The 17,499-nt window shown below is 33.1% G+C and overlaps 1 protein-coding gene across 3 annotated transcripts in view; it reads left to right on the top strand.

The window, feature by feature from the left end:
* LOC145253104 (beta-1,3-galactosyltransferase 1-like) overlaps positions 1-17,499 on the top strand; it is a 42,970-nt gene that overhangs the window by 9,737 nt on the left and 15,734 nt on the right. The window contains exons 2-3 of one of the 3 annotated variants that reach the window (XM_080112907.1): positions 2,248-2,303; positions 13,241-15,067. The exons of 1 other annotated variant lie outside the window; for it this stretch is intronic. In XM_080112907.1, the coding sequence (XP_079969033.1) occupies positions 2,248-2,303; positions 13,241-14,409 (1,225 nt within the window). In that variant the 3' untranslated portion in view covers positions 14,410-15,067. Of the gene's footprint in view, positions 1-2,247; positions 2,304-13,240; positions 15,068-17,499 lie in introns of those variants that run through there. One more of the 3 variants, XM_080112906.1, reaches the window with a different exon arrangement.

The raw sequence follows: 17,499 nt of genomic DNA, 5'->3' as shown, positions 1-17,499 counted from the left end.
ATGCCATCTCTCTGTAAATTTCTTCAATTGCTTATATTATTCGGATTTTTATTTGTTACATTTTCTAAGCTTATTCGCTGGATTGATTGTCATAGGAATGATAGACAATATGTCAGGATCGAAAACGATAAATGGAAGGGAAAGTTTTATAAGTTAAGCGTAGGTCCGGCAAGTTTTGGGTGACCTTGGATACCAACCATGTTGTAGTCTTTAGGTAAGCAGTCATGCTATATTGTGTTTTACATCTGGGGTTTCTTAGAAACTAACTTGGTTTGTGGAAAATTTGTTTCTTTTTAGATACATGGTGAATGGAATGCTGCGTTGTGAGGTGGTGTTTATATGAACGTGTATATATTGTACCACATTAACATGTGTATATAGTTGAATCGTGGTGAGTTGAATGTGTATACGTGGCACTACTAAATGTGTCTGTGTTCTTATCATAAACTGACAGTATGTATATATGTACGTCGTGTAACGGATGATTGTCCTTAGATCCTTAATGTCTATTTTCGCCCTTGGATCATCTAGGTGTTAGTGCGTGGGTATCAGAACATATAACCCATTATGATATGACTGTTTCTGCTGTTGGCCGCCTCTGTATTTTCGGCTCTGCCTGGGGGATTAATGAATTATCTTTGGGGTGGGGGCTAGAACCTGTTGTAACAAAGACACATAAAAACGAACCCAAGACGAAGGATTGTACTTATATATATATATATATATATATATATATATATATATATATATATATATATATATATATATATATATATATTTATTTATTTATTTATTAACTCCTAGGCATTTTCTCACAGCAGAGGGGTGATCGACGATCTTGGCTTGGTATGGTTCTTCTTCGTCTTTAACCTGAGAATGATCCCACATGGGGGGAGGGGCCATTTAAGCCCATCTTGCCAATTCGACGTCCCAATCCAACTCAACGATGTTTGCACAAACCAGAATACGTGGCATGCGACACGTCACGTTCGGTGCTTTTTTCGGATACTTCCATGTCCAAACTTGACCAGGTCACAGTTTGACATGTTTGACAACCTGTCAAAACATGAATTCAAATCTCTGTTGTCGACTCATCACTAGAGAGAGTATAAAGATAGATAGATAAATAGGCAGACATATAGATCAATTGATAGATTGATAGATAATCAGATACATCAATAGATAGATCGATATAATTAGATAAACAGATGGACGGATAGCAGATAATTTCCTGCTCTGCCCAGCCACTCTCTTACGAGAAGAGACGTTCTCTGTAATACTTATGGGAAAACGATTGTCTCGGTGTGAATATTTTGAGGGTACGAATTAGAAATGGATGCTTAGTCGGATATCTTCTATAGAAACACCGATGGTATATATAAAATCACTTAGTCTACACTCTATATGAATGTATAACTGATATTATCGTAAAATATTCAGATGAAAAAATATTTTATTCTATCAAATAATGTAACAAATATTTAAAATAAATATCCAGTAGTATTTTAAACTGATATTACACTTTAATCAGCGATGATAATCGTCGATGGCGTTACAAATCCAAATTCTGCTGAGTGTTTTAATGTAAATTGTTGAACAATAACACGTTGAAATAAATATAAAGAAAGACAGACTTCAGTAGAATCTTACACGAACACTAACGAATGCTTTTTACGTATTTATGCATTAGTAAAACACGATTTTTGATAAACCGTTAACAACATTCACCGCCGATAATAAATGCGATCTAATATATAATGTAAATTTGCAAAAATGAACGTCGACACTTTTAATACTCTGTCCGCTAATGTAGAGCCAACTTATGACGAACACAGTCTAAATACCTCTAGGTGGCGATTAAGAAGAATAGGTTGTGTAAGTTTTATCATATTGTGTGTGAAAAATATTATTATGTACTAAGTCAAGCAGCCTTCATTAATTTTATTCCCGAGGAGGATTTCCATTCATTAAATAGTAGAAAACAGTATGACGTTAATAACATAGTCCCCAGCATATATCCTGATTATCTCTAACGACCTAGAAATCGCGTTCAACATTTAACGTTTTCATTTTTGTAAAGAATATATATATATATATATATATATATATATATTTCTGTATCGTACTATAAGTATGTTTCCTTATTAAAACAAATAATATGCCACCTAAATAATAATTAATAATTAAAACCTCCTATTTGAATTTAAATAAATGACTTATGATAACATTTTTATTATCTCTTTTTAGAAATTTGCTGTATATACCAGTAGTATTGTTGCTGGTTGTTTTACAAAATGCTCTCGGTAATTATAATATATATATATTATATAACTAATATTTTGAATGGTGTCTATCTTCTCTTTCTTTCTATAATAATTTTCTCTCTCCCTACCAACTCTCTCTTTCTCTCTCCCTCTCTCGTTCTCTCTCTCAATGTTCTTTTTCCTCATGCAAGCCATCTTTAATCCTATCAACAACTTTATTTTCTCACCTAAAACAGAAAACCTTACTAACAACTTGTGGTATATTTATACCATTTTTCTTACTACTCATAATCTAGCACATTACCTTCTCCCATCTATCTTAACATGCTATTCTTAAATAAAAACCACATTCATTCTGCGAATTTCTTGTAAAGTTCTTCTGAGGTAAATAAGATTGAATGTAATTTTGTATGCATTCAAGCTGCACGTTTTATTGATTCTTACTTCATTTCTCTAACAAAACTTTATATAAGAATAGTAGACAAATGATGAAAACTGTGATATAAACGGTGCAAATAATATATCGACGTTAAAATTCCGTATTAAAAAAACCGTTACCACGATAAATTAAAAAAACTAAATAGTTATGCTGGGAGCAAAAAAAAAATAAAACCCAATGGGCGTAAGAATTAAAACAGGTTAAACTTCTAAGATATTTTTCCAAGGGAGTTACTACGTATCAAGGTCTGAAGAGTATGGGTTAACGAGTATAAGGTGGTCGCCGAGACAACAGTGTATTGCTCGGTCGTGATGGGAAGTGCGAAAAATGGGATTATTAATCTTTTTTTTTACATTAGACTTGAAGACGACAATATAGAAGACAATTGGAAAGCGGGCCAGAGCAACAGAGTTCCACAAGTGGACAATTCTAGGAACGCAAATGTTTTCATGGAATCTACGTTTATGATTATGCACCTTTAGAAAATAAGTGAAATGACTGGTAGTGATTGTAAGTAGATAAGCGCTGAGAAAATTATTCAGGGAGGATCAGAGATTTGAGCTCAGTCTAGTACTTGCTATGAAAATAAAGATAGACAGGAGAGAGATTCGCAACGTCTGTTCTATGAGAAAGCTGTTATATGAAAGAGAAAATGGCATCACGCACTAAGTTTTTCAAAGACCATTTCCAACCATGTCATGACAGAAAAGCTTGCTCTGAACTGCTTCTCCCCAGACGTGGGAACATTATTTTAGGACGTATTTATTTCTTATACAGATAGAGGTACTTTTTCTCCTGCCGAAACGCTCGTTAATATTTTATGAGCGATTGTGACACTATAAACTAAAGTCAGATCGTCCTGTCGAGACGATCGAAAAGTATTAGATAGCCTGTGTGCTTGCACGAAGAGGGGTGAGAAAGCATACTAGCGGAAAGTAGGGATAGAGAGAAAGAAAAATACGAAAGTAACTGACAATTATGTTGCACAGGCAGAGATCAAGACACCAAACGTCGGAAAGCAAGTATTAAGTCCTGGCTGAGGTAACCTGTGAGCGACTGTGAAAATCGAATTTACTTCAGAAAGTAAATATATCTGAGTGACTGTAGAGGAGGTGTTCCCGGAGAACGCTGACAGCCAGCTTTGAGACGATCACTAGGGAGGTTAGCGGTAAATAATCTCTAGGCGAGATGGACAGGAATTGGTCGACAGGATTGCCGATAAAAGAATCTCAGTATGGAAAAAAAACAGTTGGTAGAGAGGTAGATCGACGGAATTAGTAAAGTCATGAATGGAAATATAGGTATGGCGCGCAAGAATAGTGATAATAGCGACGATAGCAAAACGACACACATGCACACAACCGTGTTAAAAAGTCGTGTGAATACAATGCTTTTATGTGTGCCAGAATTCGGTTCATAATGAAATCAAATAGAAAACTAATGATCCGATTTCGGCTAGCGCCTTATAATAGAATCGACAGGGCGAAAGACAAGAAAGAAAAACACTTCACTTTATGTTTTGTAGGTTAAGGTGTTGGCTTAGTTATAGATAAGTTTTTTTTTTTCAAAGTGTTTTATTCTGATTTTCAGGTATAAAAATATTACAATAAAATATCGTTTTCGAGGGTTATTTATCGTCAAATCGGTAGCTAGTATCCCGGATACACTTACTCTCGACTCACGACGTCATACAATCGAACAATAGAATTGATAAATCTGACAAACATTTGTTGATGTAGTTAATCTCCTGATAATGATGTGTTAGCTGGTGATAACGATTTTTTGACTAGGAAACCGAGTATCTAACGAACGTGGATAGTTTCACAAACACTATTACTAAATTGACGAAAAGATATTTTGCAGATAAATATAGTAATATTAGTTTGGGTATCTTAATAATAAGTAGCGATAATATTTATGTTATATCAACTTAAAAATATGTGTGTACCTTAAATATCCCTTGCCTATTTCTTCCCGGTTGTGCCTATGGTTATGTAAAGTTGTTGATATATTTTAATACTTTTTTTTAAATAGTAACAATTATTCTGCTTAAGAGTGGATTAAGTTATCAGGGACATTATATTATAAATTTATTATTTTTGTAGTAGAATACCTTGTTCGTTTCTTTTCCATCTTTAAGCTTAACCATATTGCTTTTCATGCTCTCAATTTTTTTATTGTAATTATACATATTTATATGTGTGTATTCAATATGTGCTAAACAATTTACCACTGTCTAAATTATTTTCATGGATAATTTTTGTATATAAGTGCGAGAAATAATAAAAAAAAATGGTTTCCTTTGTTTAATTACATTAAGCGAGTTGGAAGTATGGACAGATTCTAACAAGCGACGTATACATTTATTGCGTATTGTTTTTCGAATTGTTGCATTTTCAAAAGAAAAATGGCGGTTATGCTCCGTAATGTGGAAAAAATGGCGTTAAGGATGTTGAGTATTTTTATGTCCCTTTTAAGTTCGCACATTCTCTCGTCGAGACTGCGATGTGTTTCGCCATGCATATCTAGTCAAAGTCACGACATGGTATAGAGTATATGCCAGGTTTGATCTTAAAATTAAATTTGGGTTCATGGATTGTACCTCTGATTGTTGATGGGGTTATTAAAGATATTTCAATACCTATTTGGTTTAGTTTTTATAATAATTTTGACACCGATTAAATTTTAGCACATATGTATATACACATGTACACATGTATAATATACTGCCCCTCGCGCCTTTATCTATATTTGCTGTTAAGGGGTCTTCTCGTGTGTGAGCATTTTACATTTTTACTCTTGAACACTCCCCAAAACGGGCGAAACGTTACCGAGTTTTAAGGTCTTTTCACCTCCGTGCATATTTATCTATATCTATATATTCATAAAAACGAAAATGCCTGCCTGTCTGTCTGTCTGTCTGTATACATTTCCCTACTAAACAACTCTGTCTACAGACTCGAGATTTTACATACGGGATATTGAGTTATTTTTTTCTGTTTATCTTATAAATAAATATTGTTTGGTATTTGTGCCGTGTACTTACCGTGTTGAAATAATAACATTATTTAGAAAGTCATTCTTAATATGGGCTTTCTAACTATTCTGCACTAGCACGTAACAATTTAATGAAAAAAAAATAACTTAAAAATTCTATCTAAAATATAGCACGATGCGTACACTGCACAAGCACAATTATTATTATTATTATTATTATTATTATTATTATTATTATTATTATTATTATTATTATTATTGATGTTTATATTTTTATTATTAAAACAAAAAATAATAGGAAAAAAAGGCACTTCACGGGCAACGTGGTTTCTGTGTAAACGGGTTTTAATTTAATGAAAGCCCCTAAAAAGTGCATACTCATGAGGTTTTCATTGGTTTATTTAACCACGAAAACTTTTTTAAGGTACTATTTGAAACAAAAATTGCCCAAAAGCATTATTTGAATGTGTACGAAAAAAATACATGTAACAAAAAATAAAAAATATTACCGTGGTAAATATAATATAATATAATAATAAAAAGAACTTAAAATAAAATGAAAATAGAATAAAAGCAAGCACGAAAAAAAAAAGTATGAATCAAATTTAATTAAAGAAATTTATAAAAATTAAAAAAATGAAATACACGTGCGATTACAAAAACGTGTATGATATATATGCGAAAAAGCGAAGGAAAACCTCAAGGATCAGCCATTCAATTAAAACCCGTTTACCCAGGATTCACGTTTCCCGTGGTGCCAAAAAAGTGTAGATGACATCGACTGACGCCACACCAACTAGTTGTGAAGGGTAAGGGATGATGGAAAGTTCGAGGTGGGATAGTACTAACCAGACCGCCTCTGGAAGTGTGCAGTTTAAATCGGGGAGGAATTTTGTCATCCAAACCCCAGAAAACACCAATGACCGATGCCAACGAGAAATCAATGGCAAACGGATGTTGCGATAACGTGCAATCATCTGTATGAGTGGTGCAGAGGTAGAGAACATTGGAAATCTAGGAAACTTGTTGTCACGCGGTCTCCACCGAATACCACAGGTTACTGACAGTGAGCGCTCGTTAATGATAGCCAGTGAGACAACTCCTAGTGAATGAAATAAAATAATAATAATAATAATAATAATAATAATAATAATAATAATAATAATAATATCCCCCCCCCCCAAAAAAAACAACAACAAAAAACAATTCACCTTGATTTAATATCGTAGATACTTATGATATTTTCTTTGTTTATGTTATGGTATGGTTGTTTTTTAGTTGTTATGTGAACTTCATTTTCGTATTCATGTATTCTGCACTGATATGAAAATGAAGACTATAGCGGAGTATAGGATTCATAACCAGATAACTGATGAAAATATGCTACACATTTTGATGAAAAACATGGGAAAAAATGAAAATAGAAGAACAGACAGCAAAAACTTTAAATTTTATATTAAAAGTAATAATTATTTAAATATTTCAACATACACTCTTGTAGGGAAAACCCAGCTCCCTAATAAGGGGCACTCTGGATAGGAACAAAAATAAAATTATCACAGTCATGAAGGAGTTCTCCTCCACTAGTTGAGGACAGAAAAGGTGAATTATAGCACTAGAACAGATACTACTAAAATGTGATCTCATCCCGAAGCCCAAGAACTGTTTGTATTTTATGTTTCTTTAATTATTTGTTCCCTAAATTCATAATTCAGTTTTATCAATATTAGAATGTATCTTGCTTTAAAATGACGTAATTTTACATAGATAATATTTATATTTATACTGAATAAAGTTCAGTTTCATTTGGGTTCATTTCGTTTACTTTTCAACATGTTTTAATGCTCTTTTTAAAATGCTGTCATATAGTATCGACGGTAACAGTTCGACAAATCTTACCTACGTTACCTGCAGGCATTTTTCAGTTAACAGCACTTCCATATCTCGGTGGCCTTGGTAAGACACAGCTAATCAATCGAGAATCACGCCACTCTCTTTAAAATATATATCAGATATTAACTGATATATACTCTACAGTAAAAATAATGAAAATAATCTTCTCTTCTTATAGCCCTGTTACGGTCCTGGATATGACCTTCAACTATATCTAGTGGTGAGGCCCCAGCTTGTGGGCTTTGGGGAGTGTGGAGCCACCCTTTAATTGCCATTGCTCCCAGGTCCACTCTGACCCCGAGTGGTAGTACCTGTTAGGGTCCTAACTATGGGTTAAATAGAAACAGACTAGAAAACAACAAATATATTATATTAAAATATTTTTCTTCCAAATCTTTGGATTCGGCATTAAATAACCTGAAAAGGGTTGATATGCCGTAAAACAAAACCAACCAACCTATTGATTACAACATAATAATCAAAAGATTATTAGCTCTATAATATTAAATGCGAAATCTACACGAATAAAAATTTATTTAAGCGAATTTTAGGACCGATCAACGCTGGGAGATCTACTAGCATTTATATATTTTGAATACATATGACATTAGTATTCATGTTTTCCTATATATATATTCATGTGTGTGTTTGTGAAGAAAGTATCTTTATATGCAAATATTTGCTTCGCATTTGGTTCTATATCTAGTCTTTTATCTATCGATGTATATGTCTATAAAAGTCAGAATGTGTACGAGGAAAGTTCTAAACCACATTACTCTACGTATGTTTGATATATAGTCTTAAAAATTTGTATATAGGGTATTCAGACATGTGGGAAATATTTCACTCGGTTTACATCTGAAAAAAATGCTGAGGGGTCAAAATTGAAAAAAAATACTATGTGGGGGGGATTGTGGACATTTTATCTGTTTGTCAACCGTTTCATGAATGCACATGCGTGAATATTTCACATGACATGATCCTTACGTTAAGAATAAGTAGGTTGAAAACACTTTTTAAATATTGTTTGAAGCTAACCTAATAATTATCGTACCTGATTGTTTTCGATTTCAGCTCGGGTACTTTTATTTACTTACAGGAAGTGAACTATTTAGAAGAAAAAATAATAATACTCGCATGCACGTGTCTATGTTTCGGTATGAATTGAGATATAATATTTAAGCGTATTTTAAGACCGAGCAACGCAAGACGGCTTGCTAGTACACACACACACACACCCACACACACACACACGCGCGCGCGCGCGAATGTGTTCTGAGGAACTCGTCGCACTTGAGATTCCTCTGCGTACATATCTCCGAGGAACCCGCTTAGAAGCAAAATCACAACCTTTCATTGTTCAGGTCCCCAAATGACAGAAGGCTTTCTACTTGAATAGTTTTTTTTTCCGTCAACAATTAGACTTTGAAATTCCATTTCTGCTTCCTCCTTCCCTTACTATACTGATATACAGACGATTAATATTTTCTAGACATAGTCTCAAATAGTAGTCCCTTACGTCCAAGTGACGATATGCCTTGTTAGGGGTGAACGCAAATAATAAAAAAAAGAATAAAAGAAAACATGTCTTAAAAATAGGAGTGCCTATCAGAGAAATATGTATTAGATATAAAATAGAATGACATTATCACAAAAAAAACAACAAAAAAACAAAATTAGGATAAGAGGTCAAAAGCTGAAGTACCTTTCAAAGAAATGTAAGTTGGAGAATACACGGATGGATGTTAAACATCTCAAATAGAAAATTACTTCCATTTTTATCTACGTATTTTATTTTTTCTATTTTTCTTTTTATTTATGTATTTATTTGTTATTCATTTATTAATGTTTTATTTTCTAATTTTTTCATGTATGTGAACATAGGTAGACCCAATTGATGCATATGTGCAGCTTTACGTGCATATCTATATATACACACATAGTAATCTGTGAACTTTTTTTCTCCTTGCAGCATTAAATTATCACGCCTATTATTTAAGTAAAGAATTTCTAATTTTTTCTGAAACGTACATGACGGTATTGACACAAAAATAACTGTTTGTTTCTGTGTAAGGAAACTGATCTGTTAAAAATGTACCATCATTTAAACTTGCCGGATGAACTGTTTTGCTTGATAAAATATATTTCGGATCTTGGGATGTAATTATAATGTTATTCTTATATATATACTAGCAGTTCCGCGCGGCTATGCTCGGTCCCTATGTACTACTCATTATTTACGTGCCTATGTACATATTAGAAAGTGTGAATATGTACGGTAATGGCTTTCTATATAATAGTCTTCCTTAACTACCATAGGGAAAATTTGGTAGAGACCGCAGATGTCAATATTTTTTTTTAAACTTTAACCCCAATTTTGACCCATTAGCATTTATTGTTTTGAGTTCAAATAGCATTATAAATAGCATTATAAATAGCATTATAAAGTTAGATCCCTGTCTAAGACATCTATATCTAAAATTTTAAGTGTTTAAACCCAAAATTGAAGGAGGAGTTTGGTAGAGTTTTCAAAAGTCAAATCGTTGAACGTTGGCCCCTTAACAGCAAAATTTCTGGCCAAAAACCTATTAAAAAGATTTCCCCAAATCAATACCCCTTATGCTCAAATTTTGAGTCTGTAGACCGAAATGTGACAGAGTTACTTGGTAGGAAAATGTACACAGGCACACATACCCACAGACAGACACTTTCACTTACATGGGTAGAGTTTAGTAGTAAGCTATGAAGACATATATGGCAATTTAAGCTACACAGAATATTCTGTGTTTCATCCTCGTGAGGATTCTCCAGGCTTATGCGAAAAGTTGTGGTTATCGTGCATTTTTTATAAACTCATGGTATTGAATTTTCTAGTTAGCCAATCAGCTTCTTAGTTGTAACCGCGTCCATCCTAATCCGCCAAAGTTCAGCTTTCTACACACAAATGGTATCTACCCCTCCCTAAAACACACAATGGGAAAGGGTGAATCTGAGGTCAACTGTACCTTTGTCTGTAAGTGCCCGACCATTGGCTGATTGGGATCGTCGCAGTTACAACTAAGAAACTGATTGTCTGACTAAAAATTTAATAATGTGAATTTATATAAAAATACACGATAACCACATTTTTTCGCATAAGCCTAATCAAATCTCACGAGGATGAAACGCGGAATATTCTGTGTAGCTTAAATTGCCATACATACTTTCATAACTTACTTTATATATATATATATACACACACACAGGGTGTCCAAAAAGTCCGTGTGGACTTTTAAAAAATTATAACTTTATGTGCATTTGCAATAGAAATAATCGGTAAAATGGATTTGAAAGAAGTAAATCTCTATTTTTTAAGCTTTTGTTGAAATTTTATTTAACTTTCCACATACCCTCCATCATTAGCAATACAAAGGGTAATACGATTTTGCAGTTCACGAAAAACATTTGCCAACTGATTTATAGTAATGACTGAAATCACATTAGTTATTCTAGCTTCCACATCTTATAATGAACTAGGTCTGGTTGCATACACAATTGTATTCACATGTCCCCATAAAAAATCTAATGGAGTCAAATCTGGCGAACGTGGGGACCAATAAAATCGTCCACTCCTTCCGATCCATCTGTTAGGAAACTCCTGATTTAGAAATTGTCTAACATGCCGAGCAAAGTGACAAGGGGCTCCATCTTGTTGAAACACTGTATCATCTTTCAAGTTTAATTGTTCAAGTTGCGGAATAAAGTAATTCTGCAACATATCTAAGTATCTGTCACTGTTAATAATACGATCTTTAAAAAAATTGCCTTATGATTCGATTTATTCCCAAAGCACACCACACATTAACTTTAAGAGAGTCCCTTTAATGTTCAACAGTTTCATTTGGGGTTTCAGTTCCCCAAAATTGGCAATTATGCCTGGTGACCTTGCCTCTAATGTGAAATGTTGCTTCATCAGAAAACAGTAAATTACTCATAAAAGCATCATCATTGCAAAGTTTTTCATTGAACTGGTGACAGAAAGTTAGCCGTGCATAATAATCCTCTTCTAACAACTGTTGATGTAATTGAATTCTGTAAGCTTTCATATGAAGTTTTGCCCGAAACAATTTTTGTAGACTGTGGCAGCCCGAGCTCCAATGATGCCCGTCTTACAGACTTTCTTGGATTGCATTAAAGGATTCTTCTATGGAAGCAACACTTTCGTCAGTGACACCTGGCCTTCCAGACCGTGGTTTATCACGGAGAGAGCCTGTCTCTTTAATTTTTTTCATCCATTAAACAATGGTGTTCCTATGAGGCGCTTTTTTATTGTAGTCAATTCTAAACTTTCTTTGTACAGCAATAGTAGATTTCAATTCAGCCAACCAAAGGACACAGTTTACTTTTCCCTCAATTGAAGCCATGGGATCAAATTGATTCTGAAAAACAACAGAAAATATTTGTTACTTATTTCTTACTTATCTAAAATTTGTTACGAATTTTGTGAAGAAAACTTATTCAATGGCTATACTTAAAACTAGATACATGAAACTTTAGAACAATTTTAACAAATTATTTCTATCCCAAATATAAATAAAGTTAAATTTTTTTTTAAAGTGCACACGAATTTATAGACACCCTGTATATATATATATATATATATATATATATATATATATATATATATATATATATATATATATATATATATATATAGTAAGATGATTAATAATTTATAATTAAAATTAAAATTAAAAATCTGTTTCATAAGAAGGAACAACAAAGCCAATAAATTGTACGATCGTTTCGGAAACGATGTTTTTATTGAGATAGACATTAAGTCATGGACAATAATTTTACCATATAGTTTTTTGAAACAAAGTCTCATCATCAGCAAAACTATTGGGTGTTTCTTTTTTAGACACCAAAGTAAACCTAGTATTTTTTAAGTAAGGCAGCGGCTACATTTAACATCCAAATGGATGCTTTGACGATGATAATTACGAGTTTCAAAAGGCGAACCATTATAAGATACATCTGCCTTACTTAAAACATACTAGGTTTATTTTGCTGTCTTTTTTTAAACACCCAATTTTTTTTTCTGATGAGGAGACTTTTTTTCAAAAAACTAAATGTTAAAATTATTATACATGACTTAATGTCTTTCCCAATAATAGCATCGTTTCCGAAACGATCGTACAATGTATTGGCTTTGTTGTTCCTTCTTATGAAACAGATTTTTAATTTTTAATTTTAATTATAAATTATCAATCATCTTACTAAATATAAAAATAGCTCTAGGATATATGCTATTGAGCTTATTATATATCTGCATTACCACGAGCACTGTTTTTTTCTTGTATTTTAATTATATTAGTGATTTTACTATCTGATTAAAATACTCTTTAGACTGCTGTTCATATCCCCTTAATATATATAAATATATATATATATATATATATATATATATATATATATATATATATATATATATATATATATATATATGAACTTTCGACGATCCAAAAATTCCTTATTCTTTTCAGAAGCTTGCCTGTCAATATCCAGATGCTGTTAGACTTTAAATACTTTTATTGTAGATATGTAGTAAACATTTTATAAATAAATAAAAATATACTAAAATGTACACATGCTTTATATCAAACAGGAATTGTGGAAACACCTTACTTTCTGGAGAGGAAGGAGATGCTAGAGAAAATGGAAATAACTCTTCACCCACGACCAAAAGACTCCAAAATTAACAAAATGTATTACGTTTCCCACCCGATACGGAAACACAATTACAATATAACAATAAACGAGCCAGATTTGTGTCGTAAACACAATCAGGTGTTTCTACTCATCATTTATCGAACATTTTATGGTCACGTGAAATGGAGAGCTATCATACGTGAACTGGTAAAACACCAGAGTCCAATGCCTCATCGCAAAGTATTAATTGTCAAGTATATTTTTTTATTCGGAAACAGCGGTGACCCACATATTGAGAACTTGATACGGAATGAAAGTAAACATTATAGAGATATCATTCAGGAAGATTTTCATGAGTCTTATTTTAATTTAACAAAGAAGGTGATCACAGCTTGGAAATGGACAGTAAATTATTGTCCAAATGCCGAATATGTTATGATCCTGAATGATGAACTCCTCCTTGACCTCGATAAAATTATCAGCTTTCTTTTGCAAGATTATTCAATGAGTCCGAACGACGATCATTTCGCTCTTTGCTACTCACGAGTTAACATAAAGCCGATGTTTCGACAGTTAGCGCGTTACCAAGCTATGCCGCCTAAGTCTTTATATATAGGTGAATATTTCCCCCCTTATTGCCATGGTTGGGGCTACGTGGCCCATGTCAAGGTTATTAATAAACTATACAAGGCATCATTTACAAACCCTACTTTTATGCCGACCGATGCTTGGATTGGGATTTTGTCGGAAAAGCTCAGGCTAAAGATCATGGATCACAGAGATCGGTTTGTTTTGTATAAGGTCGCAAAGTATTTTGCGGATTCATTATACCCGATCCGTCAGGGCATGATAGCTGTAACAGATCTTGAGACCAAGAACCACGAGTTGAAGGTCATGGAAAGTATTATAAAAAGTATGCGTCGACATTGGAGTAAGATGAATAATTCTGGAATGTATTTCTACGCTGACTCCAATAAATCTTCTGGAAATACTTATAATTTCTATTTTTACATTTTAATCTGTATTTTTTGCGGTGTTGCTATACTTTTTAAGTGTAGGCGTAGTCGACTATTTAAGTTATTTTCTGTCAACAATATCCTAATTAGCAAAGCCTGGTTGAAATAGCTAATAATAATGCTAAGCCTGGTTGAAATAGGTAATAATCACACCTTGTTATTAATATATGTGCATGGTTTCATCGGATTTCAAAGAATTGCAGCTACATTATCTGTTCTTCAGATGCGGCACTTCCATTTCTCGTTCTCTTTCAGTGGAGGGGAAATCCTTCACGACTGAGACAATTTATTATTTGTGTACCTTTTCTCCACGTTAAAAAAACGACCCTGGTCTCTAACTCTGTCCCGTGGGGAGGCATTGTAAATAGGTACATTATAGGACTTTCTAAATAAATTCATGTATAATAAAGTATGCTCGTTAAAAATTCTAACTCCATTGATACACAAATATGTCTTCCTTGAATTTGCATTAAATGACTGGTATGTGTGCCACTATGTAACTGCACTGAAATATTAACGTTATTATTTAGTATTCTAAACATAGAGAAGAGAATATGTTTTGTAACTATTCTGTACTTTTACCTAGAAATTTAATAAGCAAACATATCGTAAAGAACGCATTTAACTTGAAAATACTATTTTAAAACGTGCAATAACATAGATGCACAAACACCGAATTACTATAAAAATATACAATTACATTTTAAATATTTTCCGAAATTTTTGATTTCAATAACGCAAAAAAATAAAATTTATTACATTCAAACTAATATCAATTCAGTATTTTATTTATTTGCTTACTGAATTACACTAATGTACATGCGTATATTCTCATTATATTAGATGTCTGGCAAGTCCACAGGGGTGACAATCAAACAAGGAAAAATCTTAAGCAAAATTCACTCCAAAGCAGCAAAACTAAATTTCCTACCTTTTCTTTTACTTTCCCACACTAACCTGTTCTAACCATGTCTGTCAACCTGTTCCACAAACCCCAAAACCTCAACATGAATTATCTCCAGAAAAAAAAAACACAAACACGAACAAACCTAGAACCCAATCCTTCAACGTAGACCCCTATTACCATGTCTCCTTCTCTAATATCAGATGTCTACGTTCCAACCTTCTAAAGGTTCAACCCCAATTGCAGAAGACGAAACCGGACATATTCTTCCTTAGCGAAACTGGCATAGGGCCGACCACTTCCCTAGATGAGTTCATAATTAATGGATACTCTAACTTAACATCTAAATCTGATCCCCAAGATCGAATGGAATATGTCTCTACATTAAATATGGCTTTCCGTGTGGCAAAGATATCTCCAGAGAACACCTAAATTTACCCTATATGTGCTTCCGGGTTGCACTTGCTTACACAACTGTATTTAATTTGCCTTCTATCGCCCCCACAACAGCGGAGTTACTATCATTAAGAGCATATCTGAGAAAATTGACAACATCTTGTCTGCTCATCCTTCGGCTAACATTCACATCTGTGGTGACTTCAATATCCACATTGTGGAATGGCTGACCCATTCAAACATATGATGAGGGGAGGTTCTGTCATAATTTCCCTATTACCTATGACCTCACTCAGATTGTTCACGAACACACCCGTGTGTCCGACACTACCGGTCAGTATGTACGCCTTCTAGAACTTTTCCTCTCAACATCCCCTGAGCTATTTTTATGGTCCGTTCTATCTCCTCTGGGATCTTCCGACCGCTCGTTTGCATCAGTTAAGATAAAAATGAAATGCAACAAGTCTTCAGACGTATCCCGCCACCGTACAGTATATCCATACTCAATGGCTGACTGGGATAGCTTCCGTACATTTATATCTGATCTACCGCTGCATTCCATGTTTAAAAAGGATGTGTCCTCTATAGTATCAGACCTGACCGAATGATAATTGTAGGTATAGACCGATTCATACCATCCAACAAATTCCAAGAAAAACCTACATTAAAGTGGGAGGGGTGATATTAAGTGTAATTTTAGACTCAAAATAGAAGGCGATAGGGGAAAAAGAATGTGAAAATTTTAGAGGATGAATGGAAGGAGTAAAAAGGAATAAAAAAGGAAAGGAAAACAAAAAGTGAAAAGAAAAACGAAAAACGAAAGAACAGCAAAACGGGAGAAAGACTAATGGGGTTAGCATGATGACATTATTATAAAGAGTGGAAGGGGTAAAAACAGTTGAAATAAACTTAGATTAAGGGTTTGACTAAACATGTATAAAACATGGGTATTGTCTAGCATAGAAGAAATAAATAGAAGGGAAGTAAGAAAGAGGTCAGCGCAAGTGGGGGTGCATAAAGACAAAATAGCATATAAGGTTTCCAGTTAGGCATACACACACATATCTATATGCGTATCAGCAATCCACTCGGAGACATACACATCACACGCACATATGTGCGTAAAGAATAAAACACCCTGAGACGACCTTATTCATTGATAATTAAGCTGTCTTCTTAAACATAAGTCGCATTTATCACTCTGAAGTTAATGATTTAAAAGTAAAAGTTCCAGTAATTAAAATTAAAGATCCCAAAACAATAATAATAATAATTGAAAAAATAAAAATACAAATAAAAATAATATTTTAAAAAATCGTGATGAGATTAAATAGTTCAGAAAGCATAATACATAATAAAAAGATGAAGTATAAGTTAAAGTAAACATAAATAAATAGAAGAATAAGAAAATAAGACAATATAAAAATAAGATATAATTAAAGAAAAACATAATAATATTATTGATATAAAGGTAAAGATAGAGTAAGAAATTATCGGAGATAAATTAGTGCATGATATAACTATAGTAATGGCTTAATAAAAACACATATAAATATACAATAAATATAAAAATGTGTTAAATAGTTTCAAAAATAGAGTGTTTTTATTAGCTCTAAAAGAGTCCATAGGGCACATCCACGAGTTATGTCGAAGCATAGACAAACAAAATTATATACAAATGAGTTAGTTGTAACTTTTCAAAAAGTTTAATATAAATCCACGGCATCAATTTCTTTTTTTTTAATAAGCACTGAAGTGTCATTTTTTACCATTTTGACCGGAAAGGGAAATCCAAGGGGAGCAACCGGAAATTCCGTTTTGCTACTTTTTTTATTCGTAATGTTTGTGCAAAATTTAAAAAATTCCAAGGCATAGTTATTGAGAAAAGTGCGGATAGAC

Source organism: Euprymna scolopes, chromosome 3 (assembly GCF_053919585.1).
Source record: "Euprymna scolopes isolate OS-2025 chromosome 3, ASM5391958v1, whole genome shotgun sequence".
NCBI classification, from domain to species: domain Eukaryota; kingdom Metazoa; phylum Mollusca; class Cephalopoda; order Sepiida; family Sepiolidae; genus Euprymna; species Euprymna scolopes.
Note: the sequence above shows the minus strand (reverse complement) of the source record. Positions and strands in the feature narration are given on the sequence as shown.